Raw genomic sequence first — 26919 nt, 5'->3', positions numbered from 1 at the left:
CAATAAGTCTCATGGAAACCTGTCAGCTCTCTGCTCCTATTTCTTCCTAGCTATTTTACCCTGACCCAGAACACCTGAAGTAATGGATCTCACCTGAGGAAATTTTTTAATACTCATATGAATTTAAATAATTCCTTTTATTTGAATTAATTAACTGTCCTATTTCCTGTGTAAAGTGGAGCAGCATTAATTACCTATATTCCACAGACTAAGAAAGTGAGATAGGCAGAGAGGAGGTCTGTGGTGCAGGAGGTAGCTAAAGAGAGAACCTGAACAAGACAGATATAAAATTTCCAGTGAGATCAGTGTGTGTTATTTAAATCACACACTGCTGTGGGTCTCCTGACATCCACTCATGAGATTAAAGACACAATGTTAAAGAACAGCACTAGGGACCAAACTAACAATATTCTAAACCTGTAATACTGAGTATAACCAACCAGACAGTCAACGTGCTTCCACCACTATCGAGCCCCACTATGAGAACTGCTGTAAAACAGAAAAGTCAGAGTGCCTTAAGTGATCATGTTAACTTTCTTTTCTCTTTCATTTTTCAAAGGACAGCAAGGTTTCCAGAATAATCTTCTATGCACCACATGCACTCTTTTTCTCAATTCAGGTCCAGGATTGTAAAATGAAAGCTGAGATCCTCACAGTTACATAATTTCTTGAACTAGTACCTTAAGACAAAGCAAATATACAATAAATGAAGACTCACAATGGCAACACTAACACTCCACAGGTGTCAATAAGCAACACCTCATGGATAGCTACATGCCAGTCAATTGGTCAAAAACACTAGCTAAGAAATGTTAAAGGCAATCTTCAGTCTACAGAAAGCAAGTTTTACACTCCTAGTGTGCTTACTGAGTATGTTTCCAACCACCACCACCATTCTTTTAATGCCCTTTCTGGGTTTACAGGCTTATTGCTCATAGAGAATGGTGAAAGAATAGGTCAGGAACCTTAACTTTCATCTGGATTTGAACTCCTGGAACACAATGTGTCATACATATTTAAATGTAAACAACAACCAATTTGAGGGTAAAACTCATGGAGGAGAAATTGAAATTCTATCATTTTGACTCTTTACTGCCTCTACATTCTACCTCAGTAAGGCAGAAAACATTAGTATTATTTCTTAGCATTCTACTTTTGGGGTGCACTCACTTTGCACAGGACAAAGAAAAAGTGAACAAGACCTTCATAGCTTGTAAAGAGATAAGTATACAATACTATTGTACATAACCCACAGCAGGAAACATTTGCAGACTTTGAAGGCTAATTGATGTTTTGTTTCCTAACAAAATGGCATGGAGATTCCAGCTTTGTTAGAAGTACTGCACATTATCCTGGAGGAACTCATTCAGTCCTATCCTATCCCAAAAGTCTGAGAACCTGCCTTGCAATGATATTTCTTCAACAGAGTCAATTTGGAGCTTAAAACCTCTCTTACTCTAAAAGGTTTTCTGATGGGAAGAAAGCATAAACTTTTCCAGATAGTTAATATATCACTTCCCTTCAATTCTCTACAGTACAGTACTATTAGCCAGCAGTACGGACCAGACCCCATGTTCCAAGATTCTTATATCCAAAACTAAATCTGAATCAGCAAGTCTGTACAACACCTGGAATGACAACAATAGGTAAACAGTATATAAAAATAATTGATTATTATATAGTTGAAAAAAAAATTTCTGTATATTTAACAGAAATTACATTTTCAGTAAAAAAAATATAAATTAAATAAACATCTCCAATTACATACACAAGAAGAAAGACAAAGAAAGAGCCTAGTCTTCCATTTATGAATAAAGGCATCTGGAACAATGCCCATACAAACCTACTAATTTCTTCTCTGTTAATTCCACATGGTTTTCCCATAAGCATACCTGGTTTTCTGTAACCAATTTTGATTTGCATAAATTCTTCCCAGAAAGTGAACAATTACCTAAGCTAATGATTTCTCCATTAATGGACATTTTGGCAACAACAGATAATGGAGAAATCCTCGATTAGTTTCAGGAGAATTCTGAGCAGCATAAACAAGCATTACATCAGTAAGAGCCTCAGCAAGCTTCCTTTAAACACAGGACATTCATTGTGCTGAGGGTATATGACTGATCTAGGTATCCTGAGAAGATAAAAGTGGCTTTTTGCTTTTGCAAGAGATGGCCATATTTGAGGTCCTGATGTTCAAAGATTAACTAAATGGATGAACTATCTACTCTTTACGTTCTAATAGCCCCTCTTCAACTGCAGCTCTAGGCTCTCTCTATCCTCTGCATTGGCTCAGCTGCAGTCCAAGATCCCAAAACACAGCCCAAATGAACAAGAGGACACAATTCCTTTTGCAGCCCCTTCCCAGCCCCACTCCACCTACAGCTGTAGGCTCTGTCTCCCTCCCAATCCTAATGCTACCCCAGCCCAACGCACCTCAACCAAATCATACTCCCTCAAAGGTCCAAACCACCATTTTCTCTTGGACTTTAATACCTTTATCAGGAAATGTTCTTCAAAAGTCAGTTTGACATCAATAACATAGTCTTTATAACTACTGCAGCTTTTTTCATTAAGGCACAGGAATCCAAAGTGAAAGCTAGCCCCTCAGTCACTGAAACACAGACTACATAGCAGCAGTTCCACTGCAGTGCTGCCTTTGAACATCACTGTTGACTGAGAAGTTGCTTACTAATGGGGTTTCCCTCTAAGCACAGTGTGAAGTTAAGAGTGAAAAAGGAAAAGAACAGGTACTTTTGAAGGCAAAGGATCATGGTTTGGCATCTGAAATATATTAGAGATTTACCACAAAAGGATTGTTTAATTTTTGTCTTTTTAGCAGTTGAATTAGCAAGAATACATTCAAGAATCATGCTTACAAAAGGTGACATACTGGAGTTTGCACATCCTTAAAATATAATCAAAAAAGACAGGCACTTGGGTGTTATGAATACTAGCCTGCTTTAAGATTTGTGCAACCTCCATTTTTTTAGCAGTAAAGTGTAAATAATAATCCTACCTTTTCTGACAGTAGGACTAGCAAGTTTAATTCATTTAAATTATGTGAAAGTTTTCAGAGCTCCTTGTATTAAAACTGTTATTTAATTAAATAATTTTATTTTTCTAAAGGAGAAGCTGTAACAAAAAAAATCTTATTTCTTTTATTGCTTATTGCATGTAACTGTCCAACCCCCCAACAGGAGTACTAGTCGATCTGCCCCTGCTCTGATAAGGATTTAAAATACTCCAACTGTGCTGTAAGAGAAAAGCATCAGGATTTTAATAGCACTTTTAAATTACTCATATTAATGTTCTTTTCCTGAGTTCCAGGTATGTTTTAAACTAGATTTTTTTATCCATTAAAATACATTCAAGTCTCATTGGCTGTCTTATTTCATGAATTAGAATGGCTTTCAACTCTGTTTTTATGGACACAGAAACAGAAATTAATGAAAGACATTGCTTTGATTTGTCCATCTACAAACAAGATGTAGATTACTCTCCCTACAAACAAGCCCAGAGTCGGTGTTGCTAGTTCTGAGCCAATACTGCACTGTTCTTTACGTCAATGTCATCTACTTCTGAATAAAACTGCAAGGAAAAGAAAAAGAAAACACAAAAGAGATGCTGCAGACTTGAGTAATACTGGCTAGAGCATAAACCAGAAGGCCTCTTTTAGCTTTTCAGAGTTTAAGAACTACAGGTTGAAGTAGCTTCCACTCAGAGCTTTCATGTACTACTGACTAATTCAGTAATGCTTCCCTTGATTATAAATGCTGGGAGAAAGAGCCACATAGACCTGAATTAGCACAACTATTAACAGTGTTTTTTCCCTGAGCTCCTATCACAGTGCACATCATGGGGGTCAAATGCAATACACTGAGTATGAATCTGACCCAAAAACTAACAGAAACACAACAGGCAAATTCTTGCCCCATTGTGATCCCCATCTGGCTGGAGAAAAACTTAAAAGGTTCCAACTGCTCCTAAAAGGCTAGAAATGATAGAAAAAAAAGCCACCCAGAAGACAGCACTAGAGAAAATATTTGTAAGATTACTCTCCCTGATCTACAGGTTCTGTCATATACAGTTCTGAGCAGTAGTGGGCCACATGGTGCATGGAAGGCCACAGCCAGGTATGCAACAGAGAGAACAATGAGGAATGATTAAAGTAATTTACATGGTCCACAAGTGTCTAAGACAAAACAAAGGGTTTTTTCTCCTGACTCTCAACAGCTCAGGATCTCAAAGATTTCACCACAGTAGAAAGCCACAGTATCCAGAGTCCTGAACAACTTTTTTTTCTATAAAGTTGCATAAAGTCTTTAAAACAGCTTTGTGCAACCTGCAAGTCATCACCTCTGAGAAACCAGAAAGTCTCTTTGCATTGCAATAGCAGACCTGCATATTACCAGACCAAGGAAAGCAAGCCAATACTACTTTCTGCTAAACTGACACACACCTTTCAGATCATTTCATATGCAATTTGGAACTAGTGTTATACTTGGAGGGGTAAGTAGCACTAGTAAACATGCTATTTCCCTCAGAAAGAAGGTTTCAGGTTCATTTAAAAAAAGGCTTCTTATATACAGGATATTCTGACAAAATGGGTAGAGACTAGCTCCTGTTTCCTTCCCAAGGCTTAAAGAACAGGATGTAGCACAATGTCAAAGGTACCTGGTTGTCTCAGTCAATGCCCAGCCAAGGCCTGGAAACCATCTAACATTATAAGCTCACTGCCTAGAATTGTTTGAAAACTGAACCTTTTAAAATATCAGTTTTCTTAGTCTAAATTGGATACAGTACCCTTGTAATAACCTCCTTCTAGACATGCTGCAGTTCCTTCTCAGGATTCAGAATTGCCACTTGCAATCAACCAAACGAATAAAATGTTTCTATTATTTATGTTGATTTTTTCACGGATGGCAAAGAACTCATCATCATGTCAGCCCCTTTATTGTCACGTACTCTGCCTACTGCCTGTGAGATTCAGCTGTAGCTCAGGGCCAAGCAGTGAAAGGCAAATCCCCTACACCAAGTTTGCTTGTCCTATCAATTCTTTAGAAAGCAGCATGTAGGCATAAGGAAATTAAAAGCAAAAAAAATAATTTAAACTACCTTGCCATGTAGTTCGTGAACGTCGTATCTTATCTGAGCAAATTCACGGAGTCCAAAAGATCCTCCAATGAGATAGAGCTAAAAACAGAATGAAAACAGACATGTTAGGACTGCTAAGAAAAGAACACTTTGCACACCTACAAAAAATACTGTGCATACTGACCCAATTCATTTACCAAGGGACTCTGATATTTTTCCAACAGAAACACCAGGAGCTGAAAAAAACAATACTTTAGAAAATAAATGCAGGTGCCTTCTTCCACTCTCTGAGCCTGGATTTCACACATTTCCTCTTTCATACAAAGACAGTTGCTACATGACTCAGACTTTCCAGGGACTTCCTCTCCTCTTACCCCTTGTTTTCCCTCCCCATGTGGTTTCCTGACATAATGGCAGCAAAGGAACCTTTACCTCACTGCCACAGGTTTTATTCTCATAAATTTTCAAACTCTGTGGGGAAGTAACAATGCCACGCTGACTTACTCTGGTGTCTGTGGGTAACAGATCTAATTAAGCTTCTGAACAGACCATGACTGTAGCTATAGTTCAATAACATATTATCACCCAGACTAAGAAATCACATCCAGAACACCCATTCTTTTATTACTCCTTAGTTATCCTGCAATTTCCTCCATGCCTGTAAAGCCTAAGAATAATAAAGGGAGAAAGGGGAGGACTTCATACTCACATAAGAAATCATTATATTATTCTTTCTTATGAGAGAGTGCTATCACAAAACTGCATATGTATTTTTACCATTAGAAATGGATCCATCTACCATCCAAAGATCAAGTATTGTTTAAAAAGAGAAGAGATTTGAAAATTAGCTTAGAAATATAGCTACTTTGTGTAAGTCAGGTCCCTTGCTACTGCTCTGACCTCACAGTCTCTGCTGTTCTCTGTTAATACAGATGCACAGGAGGCCAAAAGGCTTCACATCTAGAGACGCATATCTAAGGAAAGTGGAAGCATGAGGAAGCTCTAAGGACCTGAGTGAAGGTAGGTAGGAAAATAATCCAAACAAAACCCACCACCACCACCCTCTTTCATCATGCAACTTTGCTGTTACAGTCCTTCATTACAGGCTGTAGCTGAACTGCTGTTTTCTACACACTGCTGGCTGATTTCTTACTACATATTATGTTTGCAGCAATGGCCTGTGTCCAAGAATTTGTATAATTATGCTGTGCAGGTAGTCACAGTGTGTGTTGGTTCTGGGAAGTGGAAGTTCATGTCACTGTGGCCACAAAGAATTAGAAATTAGAAACAAAAACCTGCCTTCTACTCTGATTCATTCTCAAAGCTGCAGGACTGCATTACTTCTCACCAAGCAGGTAAAATTACTCACAACCACATGAACACTCTCTCCAGGCACACACTTGGACGCTGGTAAGGTACAGACTGGTACCCTAGAACTGATGTACTCTAACCAAAGAAGAAAAACCCGTCATCAACAGCCAGGAGTTAAAGGCTCCAGAGCCTCTTTCTAGCCCTTTCAAAAAGCCTTAAAATCTAGCTGATAATAAAAATAGACACAAATTTTGCAATATGAACACCCAGTTGCTAGGCCACAGACCACTAGTGTCAGAAAGCCAATCAGAAAATCATCATATGGTATCAAGTCCAGCAACTAGAAATATGAATGATCAAAAACTGGATGGCATCATACTTGTGCCATAAATGTTTCAAGGGATTAATGATGATCTTGCAGATATTGAATCATCAAAATACTCAGTAGGGAAAAAAAAGAAAAGTCTTCCTTGGGTCAGTATTTTGGTAAGAAAAAAATAACAGAAAGCAGAAAATAAAGTGTTCGAAATGGTTAAAAAGAACTTGGACATTATTCAAGATTTATTCAATCAAATCAGAAGATTTGTCAGATGAAGATATGGTAGCACATAATGCTAAAAATCTCAAGGATCAGACTGTAATTGAATTTTAACATGGTTGATGCCTCAGCATAAATTTTCATTAGCTGATCTTCTTTAATTCCTAACAAGTATTATGTTAATTTTAATTTTAAGTCCTAATAAACACAAATCTGAAATGCTATAGACAAGTTTATGGCTGTTACAAACCAGAGGTTATTGCCTTTTTTTCATATTAGCACGTTGTCAGAGAATGTCTATGGCAAGGCAAAAGCAACTGCACTAGAAATGATTCAGTTATTAAACCAGGCAGAAAGCAGCAAACACGTGTGATATCAATTAAAAATTAATCTGCCCAAGAATAAACTTGCATGGAGCATATCCTGTTATGAGATGCGATATGAACAACTGGAAGACTTTGGCTTGCAAAGCCATGCTGCAGGCTAAAGAGGAAATATTACATTCTTTAGCTTGAAAACTGTAACGTACACTGCAACTACGAAAAATCAAGTTTTTGCAAGGTTGTTGTATGAAGTAAGTCACGTGCTACTCACTTTGTCTCATCACATCCTATTGCTTGTTTGACAGCAACCAGCCACAACACAGCACACTTTATATTTGCAGCTACACACAGTAGAGAAGTTGATACACACAGGAGAGAAGTTGATACACACACCTCTCACTTCCTGTTTTGGAATTCAGGTTTTGGCCTGACGTTGCAGTTTTACTCACAACACCTTGGTACTACTAAGAGGAGAAAAAACCCACCTGGTTTCTGATGTACCTTTGCTCTTCATACAGCAAAAGCAGCATAACAAGTTTAGCTTATCAGGCATTACCAGTACAGTTGCCTTTACCTTTCCAAACATCAGTTAAGCACCATCAGAGACAAAGCACATTGATGCTGTAAGAAAATACTAATGCTGCTGAAATATTACACAGCATAATGCTGGAAGGTTAGGACTAAAATTAAATAGTTTTGCAAAATACAGGATATGCACAAAGAATATAAATAATATGTTTACAAGCCCACTTGACCAATGTTCTAAAGAACCAAAGATGATGTCTGAAAACTGCAAAACCAGACCAGAATCAGTCATATTCAGCACTTATTTAATCAACCAACAGCATGTCAATATAGTCAGCTGACAGCCCTGAGCATGAATTGCATTCATCTACGCAAGACAGAGCAGCAATGGACAGCTATTCAGTCAATTATCTTTTTGAAAACTGTGTTCAAAAGCCAATAAAAGAAGGTATAAATGAATTTATGCAACTGTAATACTATTAAAGGTAGCAAAGGACTCGGTGACTGACAATGCATGGAGTTGAACTACTAGTCTTGGCTTTAACTCTTTCCTTTCTCTTCTGTTGCACCGTGAGGGAAGATGCCCTCACTACCTTAATTTCAGTTGGCTGTATTTACAGACAACAGTGAATCAGCAAGAATCACCAGTCAAAATAATTAGAAGCAGGATAAGACTCAAAATTTCCAGCATCATTATTGGCTTGTTGGCTTTGCATATTCTGTATGTCTCACATACTTTTCTAATTCCCCAAACTGTAAAACAGAGATAATCTCCGCATTCTTTGCAAAACACTCTTCAGTTAAAAAAGCACTACAATGTACAAATTTGCCCAATCTAACCCAAAAGCAACAGTGAAGTCCAGTATGTTCCATCCACTAGTCCAGGCATAAAAAAGACAGTAGAAGCTATTCAGGATGCAATATAAATATAAGTTAGGTTGGCACCATTCTAATGAAGTCAGGATCAAGTTCACTCTCCTGTTAACTGAAGAGAGAAAAGTAATGTCATGTATAATAAAAGTTAATTTTTTTTCATTACAATTTTAGAATCATACAGATACTTAATGTACATGATAAAATATTAAGGGACTGGCATCTGAAGGATACTCAAGCTACAAAGTTCTTGTATACCTGCATTCTTTTATTGTGAGGGAACCATTCATTTTATTTGCTTCACAATGCAGAGGAAAAAACATGTAGTGAACATCATCTATCTCGTTATTTGAATGCTCTCAGCAGATTCATGAAATGATAGTAACTTCTCTATTTTTCCTTTACACCTGAATTTTAACTTAGGGAGGCAAAGATCATTAACCACACTAGTTAGCCAGCACTTAACACCAAAGCAAACAGCTTAATAGCATTGCTAGCACGACCCCCATTAAAGATCCCACATTGGATTATTCCTTTATGTTTCAGTGAGTACACAAAAAACCTCCCACAATGTTGTAATGCAATTATGCATGCATGGAAGACTTGCATGTTCCAAAACAAAATGAAAGATAGGATGTGACATAAGAGCACCATCTGTCACATACACTCAGCAACCTCAATAAACATTTTATGTAAAAAAATGACATAAAATTCTCTTTAATAACGTTCTTTTAAAAATTCTATTTGTTCATGTCTCCACTGGGAAGTATGTTATGCAATCAGTTATAGATGGCATCAGACTGATCCCCTGAACCACATCTTAGGATGGGAAATACTTGTATTTGTCACAAACTACAGTGGGTGGTCATTGAGGGCTCATACCAGCAGAACTTAAGACTTAAAACAGATCCCTTTTTTAGTTTCCTGCATATTCTAAAGCAATCAGCTTCACTTCATTGGGTTAAACAAAATAATAAGAAACTGCTTCTCTGGCAGTACCAGCAAAATGTCATGTTACAGGCATACCTGTTGTTAGAGAAAGCCATTCCTACTACAGTACCAGTCGTGAAAGATAATTACAAAGTCATAAATCCCTAAATTAACCAAATCACAATGTTTAGTGCTGCCAACGCCAATCATGCGGTGCTAGAAGATGTTATGATATGTATACACAGAAGGAACATGGTAATTTTCTAACCTCTTCTTCAAGACTACTGCTACAGAACTCTCCAGCTATTCATCAAAAGCTTCAAAACTAGAGCAGTAGTGAATTATTTTAGTTTGCAGTGATCACACCAAAGGGAGTTTTGGGGGTTCCTTTTTAAAGAACTGAGAGATGTGCAGAGCAAGACCAGTGAAAGATGGCAATTTGGCAGTCCAGAAGACTGAAGTTTCTTTTCTTTTCCCTAAATAAAGTAGCAGGCCAAATTGCCAGTCCTAGAAAAAAACAGACAAGTCATCTTAGCCTGAAGCGCCCCCCTCTGCTAGCTCTAACTCTCAAAAGTTTATTTCCCACAGCCATTCCTGCACTTGGCTCTAACACTGAAACTGCAGAGAAGAGAGAAAAACAGTGCAACATCTTCTCAGAAACTTACTAAATCCTCTCCTCACCCTCAATGGAAGAAAAAGAGAGTCTACCTTTACCTCTGGTCTACAAAAAATGAAAATAACTTTAGGTTCACACCAGAAATCTCCTCTGTGAGAAAACAGAAACCAAACCCATGCATCCATCAGGAGTTATTTCATTCAAAGGTACACCAAGTAAGCAAATGCTCTGACTTGATACAGATGCTAGAATCACACACTGTAGAAAGGTGGAACTGCACCCAAAAAGGGATGAAATCCAGCAGTAGATGACCACATGGATACCATGCTGGCCTTCAGCACACAGCTGCTGGTATAAACTGGAGCCAATTATTACTGACTGATAAAGCAGAGTGTAGTTTGCACAGCATGTAGAACATGTGCAGAATATTAAACTTGGCCCAAGGTATCAGGTTAATTGGCTCAGTAAGAGAATGTTCAAAGCCATGATTTTAAAGATTGCAAATATGAATTGCTACAGGCCAGAGAACAAAAAAAAAAACCCTGTCCATAGCCTTTCGATCTTACTATTCAATGTCTTATGAGAAAACAAAACTTTTGTTATTCTGTTATTCTTATTTTACTATTCACAATTTGTATGAAATGTCCAATTCATAATAGGTTTTAAACCAAAGAAAATTCATGTAATAGAAACCAATCTAAGAATAATGCAGAAGACATAGAAACCCATATGTTCCTCAACGTGAACATGAGCAAAAAAGGGCATTTCAGCCACAGCATTGTCATTTTGCATTACACACATTGCTTGGGCTGGTCAGACAGCAAAGGAATTTCACTCTGCAGCTGCAGCTGTTTGAAATCCAAGTCTGTCCTGGTGGTTGAGCTGCAGTTTCTGAACACCACCTTCATTTTCTCCATAAGCTTCTAAAAAATAAAATTTAATTTCCCTATTAAAATGATCATTTCTACAACTCACAGGTTCAAATATAGCCAAGGTAACTACAACGAGAAAGTGTTTACATCTTGTGGCAAGCTGGTATTCTTGTGATGTGTTAGGCCCTGATCAAAACTGCAGTAAACTGAAACCTGCATGAAAGAACATAAAAAGAAACCAGAATAAGTTTTATTTCCCTATTGCTAATCCTGGACAAGGAATGAAGATTAAACATTCTGTAGAATAAACATGAATCTTACACTTTTACCATCACAACCCCTTGAAGAAGTGGGAGATCTAGGGCAGGACTAAGCACACACTTGCCTGTGAAAACAGGCAAGTCTGGACTTCTCCTTCTATTCTGAAGCTCAATAGAAAACCTCAGTACCCCCCAAGTGCCAGATTAGACCATTCTAACAGCATTAAATGATGCAAATGCACCCTTTATGTTTTGAAATTAAACAGAGGGAAACTCTGAAGTACTAAAGAGTGCCTATTTGTTTGTCACATATATCTGGAAAACTGTTCTCAAAAACTGAAAATGAAAAATTTAAGGCCTTGATTCAAAAGGAGAACTCAGAAGTTTTAAGACCTAACAGTCAATTGAAAGATAGAAGTCAGCTAATTCAGACTGCACAAACTGGACTCCACAAAAGCCCATTCAGTGTGAACACTCTGGCTTCCACACAAGCCCTAACAGTTCCAGGGCTGGTTTTGTCTGGAACAGCTCCACACTGTGGATTCAAAGACACACAGATGAACAGGAGATGCAAAGCAGAAGCACAGCCTAGCAAAGCCTCTCATCACAGGCCTAGAGACCCTACATGTATAATACCAGTTACTGAAGCATAAAAGCAACACTATGTTAGTCACTGATTGAGAGCAACAACTTTTTAATTCTAAAAACAGTTTTGTATTTATTGCTCCTCTAGGCTGCAAGTGTAATACTTGTGACTTTTACAGGCAGTCACAATTTATCTACAAATACTAGAAGTCAGAATGATCTTCTCATGGATGAATGTTAATTTCTATTAATCTCTCAAAAATGTATTAACAGTTAAATCAACTGTTCTGCATATGTCAAAATTTATTATGAAGTTACATGAAGTAATAGATATTAATAAAAGTCCTGCAATTCAGTATTATGAATTGTTCAAGGCAATAATGTGAAAGATGTTAGCAATAACACTGACATATCTAAAAGTGAAAAATACGGATTGCAGTAATCCTTCTTCAAACAATATCAGAAGATAATGTAATAACAGTTTCTACTTATAGACACTGATAAGCAACAGAAAGATCTGAGAATCATGATTACTCCCAAGAAAAACTGTCTGTATTTCCAGTGTTCATACCATCTTTTTACAGGCAGATCCTCCAGAATCGGTGGGGGGAAAGTGTGCCTTGTATTTAGCATATTCCAGGACTCCAAATTGAGCAAGTTTTCTTGAAATTAACTAGAAATGTTGAAGTTAAAGAAATCTATGAAAATTTAACCCATTAACCCTGCAAACTTTCACTTTAAGTAATTCACAGGAGAACAAAATATCATTTCATATATCTGCAAAACATTTCTGGGCATCAGTCCTTGCTCCCAGATGACCCTGACTTCACACCAGTGAACAAAACTAATCCATGGACATGTAATTTCATGTCCTGATGTCTTGAAAATTGTTTTGCTTTTGTTTGTCAAAACAACTGGCTCATTAATGAGAGTCTGAGATGCCACTGACCTTCTCTAATGGTGCCTAGAAACACTGACCACATTGCTGCAGCATTGTTAGGGACTTGTTCTAACCTGACCTTTTTTCCTAGTCCTGTACATGACATGCATTCTTGGCATCCCTTGACAAAGTGTTTATCAAAGTAAACTTGCACTGTCCAAGGCAGCAGAGTAGATAGCATTGTAGTACAGTCTGTGCTAATAATCACTCGTGGGAATAGATTTTAGAATCATATTTATTCATAGTAAAATCTTTCACTGCTCCAAGCTACCTGTACCTTCTCCTTTGAGAATACAAGGCACAACATGAAAAACACCAAAGATCCAGAAGGAGAAGCAAAGTACTTGTAAAAGCAGTCATTACAGGATGAGGGGAAAAACCCCACAAAACCCCAGGAAAATGAAAGGAAGTCAAAATCTACAGCAGTAGGTATGGAGAATGTTGTAACATAGTGCAAATCTGAAAATCCTCATTACTATACACACAGTGTGATATACTTATTTTAGGAGTGCAATAAAAATCATCAAATGAACCTCAGACTATATTTTCTTTCTGCTAGAATGTCACTTCCGATATTCAGAACATAATTTTTTCCTTGTAACATACTGACAGAACTGGAACTGCATCTATACATTCATTTTGCAGCTTGGAGAGTTTGAAAAATCCTTGCCTAGAATCAGGTAGACATACAACCAAAAAGGCAAGTCATGGGAAGTGCTGTGACCACTTGAAACAATAGGGGGGTTTTTAACATGTGTTTTACATTTGTTACTACTTAGCAATTTTGAAATCCAAACTTGTTTCCTTAATGATACAGAGCCCTCATTTAAACCTGTTGGAAAAAAAATAACTTCCAGCAGACTTGAAATATTCCAAGTGTACCAGAGAGGTGACCTGACATGTTTGGTGTCCCATAAGGAAGGTCTGATGCTAGATGCACCAGCAGCAAGCCAAGGAGCCTTGCTCTCTCAGGATCTTACAGAAGCATCACTGCAGCAATATGACATTGACAGACACACCCCTTTTGCTCAGGTAGAGTTGGTTGTGGAATATAAAGCAGCAGAAACTGAAGCTCCTCTTATAATAGAGCCACAAGTGCTCAAGACTTGTAAATTAAGCTTTATGTGATTAGGAAAGAGTTCCCAAATCAAAACAGCAAACAGAGATGTCAATATAGGTGACAAAGATGTTTAAGTTACCACAGAGGTGGCACTGCCCTCTACTGCAACAACAAATTTCAGATACACCTGTAAGGTTGCTGGAGTTCATCCCAACATCTACACAGATGTTACCATCGTCAGAAATGCTTTGGGACTACTCACTTGATTGCATTCAAGCCATTGAGATGAATGGGATATTCCACACCAGGTTACATCACGATCTCCTGAATGCTTACTGTTTGTGCTACACAGAGATACTGTATCTGCAAAGTGTACAAAGTTATAGAAAAATTCACAAATCGAGGTCTCCCGCAAGTTCAAGTCCTAGCCCCTACAGCTTCGTTGTTGCTCACAAAGAAACACTTTTTTCAGCTGCTGAGAAAGTACAACTGAAAACTGTGATTTAACACATCTTACTCTGAAAGCTGTTGCCAGTATGAGGTTTAAAGATCAACCACAAAAATTCCTTCCCCACTGAAATATTCTAGCAGCCCCAAGACCAAATGAACAAATAAAAAACTATCAGAATAATTTACATTAAAAAGTAAGAAATATTTCACAGATATATTTTGGGGAGTGGGGGGTGTTATGAGACACCCATTTTCTTTGAATTAGGATGTTTCATTCTTTGACCTTGGAGCCTTAGTAATTTTTACACAGGGATTTTTCATTCAAATATGCAGTATAAAAAGGCAAGATATGAAAGGCATTTGATTTTTTTCCCGCCAAAAAAGCAAACATGGTACTGATGAAAAGTTCAGCAGTACTGAAGAATAGTCCTACATCAGTCTAGAGAGAAGAAAATTATGTATAGAATGTAATAATCTAACAGAAACCTTTGGTTTCAGTATTATTAACAAATTCAGCAGAACTGAAAGGATTGCAAAGGCATGCTCCTTCAGATTCTTTGCCTAGATTCACTGTCATTTTTGCTGTAATTGATCTTTTAGCACAATTCTGTTCAGCTTCAGAGGTGCCTTCAGAGCTCCATAGACAGCTGGGTAACTGACAATTGTATGAATTTTCCTTTCTCTTACTCCCTGGGAAGCCTTTGGGCAGCAAGTCAGAAACATTCTGAAGTATTCACAAGGGAGAATAATTTTAAGGCAGGGAGACATGAAACCCTAGAAAGAAACAGAATAGAATATTTCTCTATATAATATTGTGTCTGGAGGAAAGAGCTCTGTTGCAACAGGAACAGAATGAAATGAGGCAGTACAAAGTCAAAGAAACCAGTCTTAAAAATCCCTGCTATGACCTATGGAAAATCTTGCAAAAACACTGGGAATGGCTAAAAGTACAACGACAGACCTGGCCTGGGGCGCTGAAGTCCTGGCTCCAGCACTGAAGCACAACTGAGACAACCTATGCCACTGCTGCCAGTGGGATGTTTTAAAACCCCTCGTTACGTATCAGAGTGCTCTTTGCTAAAAACCAGCAGCATTTTCTTAACACAGGATCATCTGTTTTGGGGGAACCTTCCTAAGTGATGAAAGGCAATCACCACTCTCAATGTACAGAACTTTGCAGACTCTTCTAAAATAAACTAAGTCAATTCCTTCAAGCATTCCTGAAAAGTGGAATGTCAGCTTTACCTTTTCTGTTGCTTTGCTCTAGACTTTACTTTGTCACTTCCACATGGCACCGTGGCAGAATGGCACCACAGAGCTAAGAAGTTACTCCAGCTGAGGACTGAGTACACAGGAAGAATCCTGTTTCATGTTTTACTCTACTTTTGACAAGTTCCTCCATCTTGTAATGACATTTCTGCTTTTTCACAACAATACAGACCACATTATTTCTACAGGACCTACCTTACCTCCAAAGATAACCTTTTAATTTGGCAAGCATGTGATAACTACATTTTATAGTATCTTTTTATTCCTTTTGAGAACTAAAAAGAAAAGAAACATATCTTTGCCCTACTTCTTTAAAATGCAATCCTCACAGGGAAAATAATGTAGAAAGTTTTATCAAAATTAGAATCTTGTGTATCAGTTGAATCTCCTCACCTACCACACCAGTTAATCTGATATACTTATTATTAAAAAGCAGGGGTGATTTTTTTTTCTCCACTAGGTCACTACCTCTAAGTATCTATTATTTAATCACATAGTATTTTCCTCAGGCCTTCCACAGAGTTAAAGTTGTGTGGGACAATACTAAACTGCCTGATCTTCCCTAATTCTGGAAGAAAAGCAGCAAGCTTCAAATAATTACATAAACAAAAGCAGCATGAGCTAAAACTAATCCAACCTTTAACATCTAAGCAAGGTGTTATTAAACTGAAGAATATTGTCAGAGCACTCATACATGAAAAATCCAAAACCAAAATAAATTTGGTCTAAGTATGAAAGCAGCACAGTTCTGGACAGCCTCTCAGGTACACCTGCATGCAAGCAGGATACCTGATGAGCTGTAACACTATGCATGATCACTTCAAGAAAGGTGCTGTAGGCAGAGTTTCTGTGCAACAGCAGGGAGTGGAGCTGCTGATGCAAATGATTTCATGTAGTTATGGTATTATCACACTGTTTTGTTGGTCTGTTTGGTTTAACTGTTTCCATTTCTTACAAATGCCTTCATCAATATTTTGAGAAAAGATACTTCATTATTAACTTTAATGAATGTCCTTACCATAGAACATCAGTAATATCCCTTTAAAATAATGGCCTTAAACTTTTAACTCTGTTAAGTGTCCATGTCCTTCCTTGGTCCACTCCATCTTTTCCAAGGCATGCTGTTGAATATTTGAGGAACATGGCACTGATTTCTCTCATAGCTTTATAAAAGTGTTGGAATCATCCTTTGCCTTATTCTTTATCCACCTTGAAATTTGTTTACTTTTTGCAAACCAACTGTATAGATGGATAAGGAGATCTGAATTGCACAAACAGAAACCACACTGACTTTGGTGCTGCTTTTGTCTTCCTTCCTGAGTTTTTATCCATAAGTGCCTCTGCGTTTCTTCACTTTCCCCCTTATGAACACAGGTACTTAGGACAGAGAAGTGCAACCTAATGTGCACTATCTACAGAGGTAGTGTGTGTAAGAGAGTCTTATAATTTTGTTTTAATTCTCTGACATTACTGATCTCTCCTAAGCTCAACTATAAAAAGTTATGTCTCACTCACCAGTTTGAGCACAGCTGCTACCTATAACCTCAACTCACTTCACTCAAAATCTTTCCACTTATTTAGATATACAAATTATCACACCAACAGTACCACTGCAGTTTAAAATGTAATAATAAAGCTAAAGAAAGTAAGACAAGAAATACAAGTGGTGTTTCACAGAAAAAAAAAAAAAAAAAACAAACCCAAAACAAACCACCTGCAAAATGCATTTTCCTCAGCTCCCAGTCAGGAATATCTTTAGGAGTATGTTTTATAACCGCGTCCCTGAGCTCCCGCCGCCCCTCTCCGCCCCGCACAGCCGCTGCCGAGGAGGGGACGGCAGAGCGCCCACCCGCGGCCCCGCCGCGCTCAGCTGCGCCCGGAGCTCCGCCCGCCGCGGCCCGGCCCCGCCAGCGGCCTGCCCGCGCTGTGCCGCCCCCGCCGCGCCGCTCACCAGCAGGGGCACCCCGAAGGTCATCGTGCGGCCCCTCCACAGCCGCCGCAGCTTCTCCATGCCCCGCTCCCGCCCTAGGGGCCCGGCGCCGCCCTCCCGCCTCCGGCCCGGCCCCGGCGCTTCCGGCGCCACAGCGGCCCCTCCGCCACAGCGGCACCGCTCCCGGCGCGCCGGTTCCGCTGCGGCCCGGGCCCGGCGCGCCGGTTCCGCTGCGGCCCGGGCCCGGCGCGCCGGTTCCGCTGCGGCCCGGGCCCGGCGCGCCGGTTCCGCTGCGGCCCGGGCCCGGCGCGCCGGTTCCGCTGCGGCCCGGGCCCGGCGCGCCGGTTCCGCTGCGGCCCGGGCCCGGCGCGCCGGTTCCGCTGCGGCCCGGGCGGCGTGGGAGCGCCCGCGGCATCGCTGCGCATCGGCCACGGCTCAGGCCAGCCCCCTTTCCTCCACACATCCCCCACGCACCCCCTCACGCTTTACTTCACGGCTCGTTGATGAACAGAGTTGAGCAGGCCTAGTCACGAGCTGCATCTTTTCATTCTGTAGCCTGCTTTCCTAAGCGAAGAAGATTGACGACCATGATCATCTGTTTTTCTGCATTGTTATGCCATGTCTCAGCCAAAATGAACCAAAAAACCTCTTAAAAACAGAGTTGTCTACAACGGTGCTAGTGAACAGCCTTACTCTGATATTTAGAGCCAATATCCTTGATATGTGCTAGGAATTAAATGTGCTGTGCCATCCACCCCAGCACGTGTCAGCTACAGCCACACGCACGGTGTTGGAGCACTGACCTGTTACAGACAAGAGCACCCATTCCCCAGGCATAGGCTGCAATGTTTTTACATATTATTGTAGCTAGAGGTTCTGCCCTGTTCTGGTAGCCTGTGGCAATCTTCTGGAGACAGGAGACTGTCAGGTCCTCCTTTACATACTTCTGAATCACCACACAGCCTTTTCATACCCAGCAATGACATTCCAAGTCATTGCTGATGGCATGCAGGGCAGGGACAAAGTGGAACAAGGCACCTGCTGCCTCAACTCAAAGAGTAATTTTAAAACATTTGAAGATGGAACACTGATGATCCCTTCCTTCAGTTTTCTCCATTAATCAAGGAAGTGGTGGAGGTACTTAATAAAGTTTTCTGACCATGTTAATTAGATAGCACATATATACAAACTAAAATAAGAATAAAATCGAAAACATATAGTAAGATAAGCTAATATTATTGCAGTCCAATATCCACTAACTTGTTCTGAGAGCCCTACCAGCCTAGAGAAAAAGAAACAGAACTGAAGAATAAAAAACAACATAGCAGGAAATTACTATATATTGAGTACCTCAGTAACACAAAGGCAACACAGGTCTGAATTCGAGATGTGAGATGCAAACTCTCAGCTAGGAGCAGTGAGAGCAAGAGAACAGGTCCATCAGTGTCCATCCCCATGCTGTGCTGAGCCTGAGATGAGCTCATCACAGAGCACAGGCTCAGTGCTGGAAAAGCAGCACACCCACGGCCTCTGAAAGCACAAGTGTCCCTTCTAAAGGGTTTGAGAAATATAAGCCTCAAATCACAGACTTGTGAAGAGGAAGGTAACTGACCAGAAAGAAATCAAGAGGAAGGAAACTGACCAGAAAGAATAATGTCATGAAATTAAAGAAATTGCTACTATAGATAAAGACATGCTGAGAAAAGATATTATTACTTGCTTCCCTCCTTTTATGCTTTCCCTAGCAACAGTTTTTGTCCCTTTAATATTCCAGTGTTAGGCTAACCTCACCTCCAGTCTTAGTGTCCCACCTGAACACTATTAGGTCACTGCTAGAGACGCAGCCCACAGCTGCTGATGCCCATGTGCAGAATTGGTGCCATCTCATCCCAGCTTTTAAAAGGACACAAAAGTCCTGGCTGTAAGAAGAAAGGTTAAGAGTTTGTTCCACTGCTATGGGGTGCTCTTGTTAAGATTCATACATTGTTCTTCTGTTTTCATTGATAACTGCTGTTGGATTTAAAATTTTCTACATGGTGTTATGCAGAGAAAGCAGCAAGAGAAAGTAAATGTGTAACTAAATACAAATATGATATAATTATGTAATAACAACAATTTTGTAATAATTGGAAGAATAATAAAAATGCCTAAGACAAACATTCTGTGCCAGAGATGAACAGTAAATTAGGATTTTAAAATGTCTTAATGTTTAATAATCTAAAATGCTGCTAAATTACAGAGGTAAAGCCATCATCAATATATAATTTATTTCCACAGTGTCACTTTGTTCTTTTCATTGTTAGTTGATCAGTCACCTTCAACAAAAAGGGGTAGGGAGAAACAGTTTTGAAGATTGGAATATATTCTGGGTTTGATTTACAGCAGAGGTTTGATGCCTCCTTGATGTGACCCATACTGTCATAAACAGACAGACAAATACAAAAATGGGTAAACAAACGTCTGGGGTTTTTATGACATTCACAGCTTGCCCCAAATGTTGTTCCCAATATTTCAAGCACATATTTATGTTCTCAAGTAGGCTAAATGTGGTTTTTTGTCCAGGTTTTCATCTAGTTAAGCATTTTTTACTTTGCGAAGTACTGTGAGAGGGTTTTCTGTGTGAAATATGCCTGGAGCCCATCTCCTAGATGTATACATGATGCTTCATCTGAAGGTGCAGAGCAGAAACACAAGGGTGATGGCTGGCTGGCTTTTGTCACAGCAAAGGGAACGAGGTGTTTCTGACTGCAGTTGCCCTGGCCTAGACAAATGGTCTGGGAAAGCCTCTTCTCACTGTCCCCTGAGAAGGACATTTAAAATTCATTGCACATAATGTGCTGCTGGCTGTTGGCAGAATCCCTGGGAACTTCAGACAAATGAAGCTTGCAATGCTGCAGTGGTTTAGGCTGCAATGACCCCGACTGCAGGGGAATACAGAGTGAAACAGTAAATTGTGCAATATGGTTTCTGGGCAGTGGCACAGAGATCATGATGGAAATCCTATTAAACATCCCTGGACAAGCCATACTAATCAAGATTGGTATTGGACTGGTTAGCAGGAGCTGCAGAATTGCTCACAACGCAGCACTGGCTGTGGGTAGCCAAGGTTAATAAGGAACATGACTTTAGTTCAGTAGACATCTTGGAGCAGTTTGTACAGAGGATGAAAATGAGACGCATGTTGTAAAGGTTTTGTTGCCTAAACATGCATCACTTCAGGAGGCAATGGAGTGAGGCCATCCTGTGAGTTACATTTCCATCCAATAGATCTCTCCAGAGCCTCCTGCTTCACTAAGGGCATGCACATATAACAAACCATTAAATGTTATCTGTGCAGACATTATGTACATCATAGCTGAGACCTTCAGCCCTGAAAGGACACACTCCTGTATACCTGAGCTAAAGAAACAGCTGGTTGGATTTAGTATGCATTTATGACCAAAAAAAGGAAACAACCAACATCTTAAGGGCTTGTAGTTCCCTCTGGGTCCAGAATGGAAGTCCTGACTTAGTAGTAGCTGTTGAGAACACCATTTCCAAAATGGCAACTCCCTCTCAACAGACTGCCTGTTCCTTTTTCATCCTCCTTTGTGTAGCCAAGAGAAGTTGCAAGGGAGGGAGGGGACCTGGATTTCCCCTTTCATTCTTTCCTACACCTTCTGACTAGAATTCCTAGTGAGGTAATTGAGTGGAAGAGTTAGTGTACTTGTCCTTTCCTCATTCTGTGCTTTCTCATAAGCTGTCAGAATTAGCATAAATACATCCAAGGACCAGGTTCTTGTCAGGAGCCAGCTTGGAGAGGCCAGTGAGCCAGCTCTGCCCATTTTTCATTCCACTGAAGTAGTGCACACAGCAGAAGGCACCATGGTGGCCCATGCATTGAAAGGGTCATTTTTGCTTTCCAGATGTGGCCCTAAGTTTCCCCCTCCACCTCCAAAAAGGGAGGAGAAAGGAACAGGTTGACATTCTTTGGGTTCACCATTTGTTTTTGACCTTCTTGGGCTGGCTTCTAAATAGGCCGGGGAAGAATGGCTCTGAAGCCATGTTTTATGGCTGTGAGTGCAGGAGGAAAATCTGAAGGAAATACTGACCTTCCAAACAGATTCTCTCTCCTCGTCCTTGAGCTTAGGAAAGCCATTTCCCTGAATACAGCCAGCAAATGTCAGCTAGGAGAGAGATTGCCTAGGGAATCTGGGAGAAAAAAGGAAACTGGGAACACTGCCTAGGATTAGGAGAACTGAGAGGGGTCTGAGCCAAAAAGCACCAATATGGTCAAGTAACCTCTACATCTACTTAGTAGCTGCCTCTAATCACCACAGCCCTGTGCTCTTTTTGACCCCAAAGAAAAGCCACAGTAACACATTCATTTTCTAGGTTCTTATTATTTTCAAGAGCAGGACAATCATTTAAGCTCTTAAATTTGAGTACTGAAAACAGGTGGTTTGTAGAACAGGAGCACCTTTCATTTGTCCTTCACATGAGTTAGAAACCTGATAATTACAAAAGGGATGGATCTGAGTGGAGTTTGTTGCTGGTCTGAGAGATGAGAAGATTGAGTTCTGGCTCTGGTTCCTTCACTGGGTGTGGGCAGGTGATTTGTCATTGGGGAAGGGAAAATCCAGCCAAAATAGAGAAGAGACTGCTGGTCTTAAATGGGTAGAGGGAGAGATAAAAAGATAAAACAGTTCCAGAGAAGGAACATCACAGTATGTGCACTCTGCCTATACACATGCTCTCATGCCTGAGAGAGTCAGCAGTTCTCTGTAGATCAAGGATCATGGAGACCCCTGGAGGAGAATACAGTTTAGTCATCACAATCCTCAGTTCTGTGTTGGGGTTCACAGTCATTTTGCCAAGCAACTGTAGTGGCAGTCCTTGGAAAAGGGACTGAAGCAGAAGGGGTCTTCTCTCCCCTGTGTTGTCTGTTGAAGAGAGAAACCAATGTGTGCGAAAGGGTGTGAGAAATAAATAGAACAAGAGAGCAGGGATGTTATTTGGGGGCAAACTGGGCAGTTTACACTCGTGTATGTCTACAGGTTCGTGATGTGCCTGAGGCTGAGGGGGCTGCAGAGGTGGAGGGGGACTCCTCATCTGTTGTGTCCCCTTGTTCCTCCTTGTGGAGACCAAGGCTGATGTGGCTCTGCAGGGCTGCTGGGGTCAGCCATTCCTTGGGGAGGCAGCTCTGGAGGAAGGGGATGCAGGAGCTGAAGTAGGCCAGGCGGTTCACCCAGCGGGGGATCTCTTTCCCACATAATATCTGTGGAGAAAACCAAAAGGGAGCATGGTTAATAGTACCAAAGCAAGTGTAGAGGCAATGTCATCCCCATCCACACCACCACATCAACTGGGTGAATTCCCTGTTGCTCAGAACAGAAAGGAGCATCTCCTGCAGTCAGAAACAGCAGTAACTGCCAACTTCCATGCTGACATGCACAGGGATCCCTGCCAGCTGTAGGTCTTGTCAGCATCATAACAGAAACCAGGAAAAACAGTTCGTGGCCCTCAGCGGCTTTGCTGACTCTGTTCTCCAGGCAGTCCATGGGTAAAAGAACAGGCCTGCTGGGGCTTCTCAACCAAGACAATGACATTCCTTTAGCAAGTAGCTCAAAAAGTCTGGGAAAAATATTTAAGCTGTTGCTGGCAAGACCTTGAGGAGCCCAGAAGCCGAGTATGACTAGGTAGATGGAGATGCCTGAGAAGCTGTTCTTGGTCCTCCCTTTTCTTCCTTGGGCTGACACAGTGGTCCAGTCAAATTACAGTATCTGGGGGTCCTTTTCCTATTCTACCATACCACCCTCTAATTTCTCCTCATATAGTATGTGGAGAATGAGGTATTTCCCCCCCTAATATGGGGGGGAAAGCAATTTAAAAAACCCAGCCTGGGTTGTAAGTATCTCTGTTCCATCCTAGATGCTCCTGGCACTGACTTGGATTACACTCTGCCAGCACAGATACTGTTTTCCAAGGTCATATCAAATTCAGCGCAATGAAACAAACTGCTTCACACTGCAGACCCTTTTTCTGTAGCATTTAGCCATGCAGACATACAGGTGCCAGATTTTAATAGCTGTATCTGGCTTAGACCACATAAAATGTGTTTCCCTTTACATTTTACTAAATCCCTTAGCAGGCACAGAAGAGACACAGGGAACTGATGAGCAGGCATGCCTCAAGAGCCTGTCTTTAGTAAATTTACTGCCTGTCTGTAGGGCCCTATACTGGCATGCTAGAGCCTAAAGTCCGTAGCAGGTTCAGGAATCATAATACCTGAATTCTCCTTCTCTCCATGTGTTGTTTCCCATGGAGCAAGAGAGACAGAGAGGAAACTCCACCCCACAGACCTTGTCCCACAATTTACATGAATTAGTGTTTCCAGGGTTGTCCATACTGTACCTTTTGCCAGTACTAAATTCCTCTGCTCTTCCTCCCACCCACTTTCTGACTAAAACCACACTTAATTTAATACCAAGTACTGCAAAAACTCCAAGGGTGTTTGTCTGGAGTCCACTAAGAAGATGATTTGGTGAGAAGTCTCTTATTGGCAAGTTAACGTAGAACTTAGAGGTTTCAAGAAGTTTTCAGGGAGAATGGAACATTTTCTAGAGGATGGGCTGTACTGTGTTGCAGCTGGTCCTTCCTGCAAATGGCCAGGGCAGAACACTCCAAGCTCCACTCAAACAGTCACCTTGAGCATAAGGAAATTAGCTTGCTCCAACAGTGTGGCATTTCCAATGAGGTGTGGAGAAGGCAGCAAACCTGTGACTGTGCTAATTTGACTACAGAACTCACTTTATTTTGACAAGCATTGTTGAAAAATCAATGTGTGAAATTGGAGACATTATCATTAGGTATCAGAGAATGAGCAGAGCCATTTAGCTGCTAAAATTACTTGCAAGCATAGACTGTTCTTTACCTAATGCACTCCAAGGACTTCTATTTCAGTTCTTACCAATGCTGCATTCCACTTAACCTTAGACACACCTATATGAATCTGTATTTTTGAAATGTTTAATCTGGGGCCACTTATTTAATTTACAATTTTTTATCTCCATCTAGATTCCCTGGTTTCCATTGCTAGAGCTATTGCCTGAACCCATAGGTGGACAACTTCTCCACATGTGCTTGAGACTCATTCATAGAAAATTTGCTGACCCATTTGATTTTCTTACCAGACATATCAGACAATTTTCACAAGAAGACTGTTGAAGTTTAAGACTCTATTTGATGTGTTCTACTCGAACATTTTTACCTACACTACACTAATTTGACCTGAGCCAATCACAGGTTGCACTACAATTTCCCTCAGATTTTGTAGCATTCCTCTTTCTTCCTCTTCAGGAACTTAGGCAACGTATTGCCATAGAAAGTGACTCAGTTTAGGCTCCTTGTGATATATGCACGCATGTGAGTTTAGTTCTCAAGCAGTTTAAAGTTTTAATTAAGACTTCCTCCCAGATATTAATAGATAGAACAACTAAACCAAAGTATGGTTCTTTGGAAAATTAGCTGAAACAACAGAACAGCATAAGGTAAGATGGCCTGAAATGGAAATACTGCTTTTAAGAGTTGGGTTTATTTTCTAAGTACATCCCCTAGCAACTGAAATAGCACTTCCCAATGTAGAAGCAATGATGAGGTGTTTGCCTTATTTTTATAGGAGCTTCTTCACCCAGAATGAATCAATAAGGCAAGGAAGAGCCAGAACAAGAATGAAGATGTGTGGGCATTGGGCCACCAAGCAACAAAGGGCAGTTTGTAGAGCTCAAGGATAATGATGCAGTCAAAGTGGTTTCCCCTTACCTCAGTGTTGCTTGCCATGTCACCTCTTGTCAGTGTAGCCTCACGGCAGAACACAATGTTCAATAGGAACAAAAGGGCAATGGCAGGGAATGCTACCAACACTACAATCTGCTTCTGTGTTTTTCACTCCTTGACATAAAGCACATTGTGCTGGAGCATCCAGCAGTGCTTAGCTAATGGAGAAATATCAAATGAACCTGGCTGCCATGGGATTAAGCCAATTGAGTTTAAATAAAACAGCACAAGCAAGATGAAGTGGGTGTTTTCCAACTGCATATGAAGTCACAGAAAAATTACCTACTGCAGCTCTTCTGAGAAATTCTGCACTGAAAACCACTCACTGGAACAATAAATTCACTGAATGCTGTTACCACCCATTGTTTCCATCAGCAGAACCCTTTTTCAGATGTTTTTAGAGTTGAAAATTTCACATGGTTTTTTGGTTTTTTTTTTGTCAAAGAAGTGGGGTTTTCTCTGTTGAAGGGGATGAACTTCTCTGTGGTATGTAAGGTCCTAACTCTGATAGGAGATGTAAATAAATAATAAACTGTTACAGGTCAGAAATTGCAGCAAGCACAACTTCTGATTGCAGACCAGTTCTTGCTTCAGGCACTTAGGTGAAGGCTGCACGTACTTGCAGCTTCCACTGAGCAGCGCCAGCTGCCAGAAAGCCAAGTCTCCCATAGCTGCAGTTGCTTCTGGGGACTCTGTGTGAGAACTGTGAGTGACCCAGCTGGCACCTGCAGAGTCAAGTGGAAACAGCCATTCAGCCATCCATGGCTGAAGCCAAATGGGCAGGAGAAATGGGACCTGACAGTCTGGGTGCTTTTTCTAGGCAACTGTCAAATCCACACCAGGATTTCAACTCATCGGGAAACAACTAATTTGGGATATGGAAATATCCTCCAAATATCTTAAGCTGTACCATTTTGCACTAAACAGTCAAATGTACAAACTGGTTAAAATGTACAAACTGCCCTGCACCCTCTCTCCTCCCCTAAGTATCCTAGGAGCTACCTGTCCCTGCTGGGCAAGGCTTTAACATTTCCCTGTAAAGCTTTGCAGTGGGCAGAGGAACAGCCTAGCAGCTGGGCCATATGGGCTGAAATACCATCCAGCAATGGAAGATTTCCTGAGTCTCCTGCCTTTTAGAAGCAATGTTATCAATGTGCTGCATTTTGAGAGGGCTTTGGTTCTATGGGAATAGGCTAGACATTATCTGAGATAGTCTAACAGGATGAGCCCCTTTCAAAATATAGAGAAAAGCTGATCGGTTGTAGATCCTAAGAGAAAGCTCTCAAATGTAATAGGTTCTGTGCTGTGCTGGATGATGCAACTGGGGCAATTCAAACCACGCATGGAAGTATAACTCAAGGCACTGAGGATATTTTTTGTAAGTGAGCCCTCTCAGGGGCTCCAATCCATGTAGTGCTCCAATCCATGAAAATCAAGATGAACAGAAGCAACATAACATTCCTCAATACAAACAATACAAACTAACTACTTCAATTCTTATCTTCAAACTGAGGCTTGGAGAGTT

At 40.5% G+C, this 26919-nt stretch overlaps 2 protein-coding genes across 2 annotated transcripts in view; both read right to left on the bottom strand.

The window, feature by feature from the left end:
* Positions 1-17772, bottom strand: part of LOC118687111 (cytochrome c oxidase assembly protein COX16 homolog, mitochondrial) — a 44345-nt gene extending 26573 nt beyond the window's left edge. Inside the window, exons 1-2 of the mRNA XM_036383842.2 lie at positions 17601-17772; positions 5119-5196 (exon numbers count right to left, since the gene is read on the bottom strand). Coding sequence (XP_036239735.1) covers positions 5119-5196; positions 17601-17660 — 138 coding nt within the window. The 5' untranslated portion in view covers positions 17661-17772. The remainder of the gene's footprint in view (positions 1-5118; positions 5197-17600) is intronic.
* A 1991-nt stretch (positions 17773-19763) lies between these two features.
* The window catches only part of LOC118687109 (deubiquitinase DESI2-like), a 52258-nt gene continuing 45102 nt past the window's right edge, over positions 19764-26919 (bottom strand). The window contains exon 5 of the mRNA XM_036383840.2: positions 19764-22836. Within this exon, the coding sequence (XP_036239733.1) occupies positions 22594-22836 (243 nt within the window). The 3' untranslated portion in view covers positions 19764-22593. The remainder of the gene's footprint in view (positions 22837-26919) is intronic.

This window comes from Molothrus ater, chromosome 6 (assembly GCF_012460135.2).
Source record: "Molothrus ater isolate BHLD 08-10-18 breed brown headed cowbird chromosome 6, BPBGC_Mater_1.1, whole genome shotgun sequence".
In the NCBI taxonomy this organism is placed as follows: domain Eukaryota; kingdom Metazoa; phylum Chordata; class Aves; order Passeriformes; family Icteridae; genus Molothrus; species Molothrus ater.
Note: the sequence above shows the minus strand (reverse complement) of the source record. Positions and strands in the feature narration are given on the sequence as shown.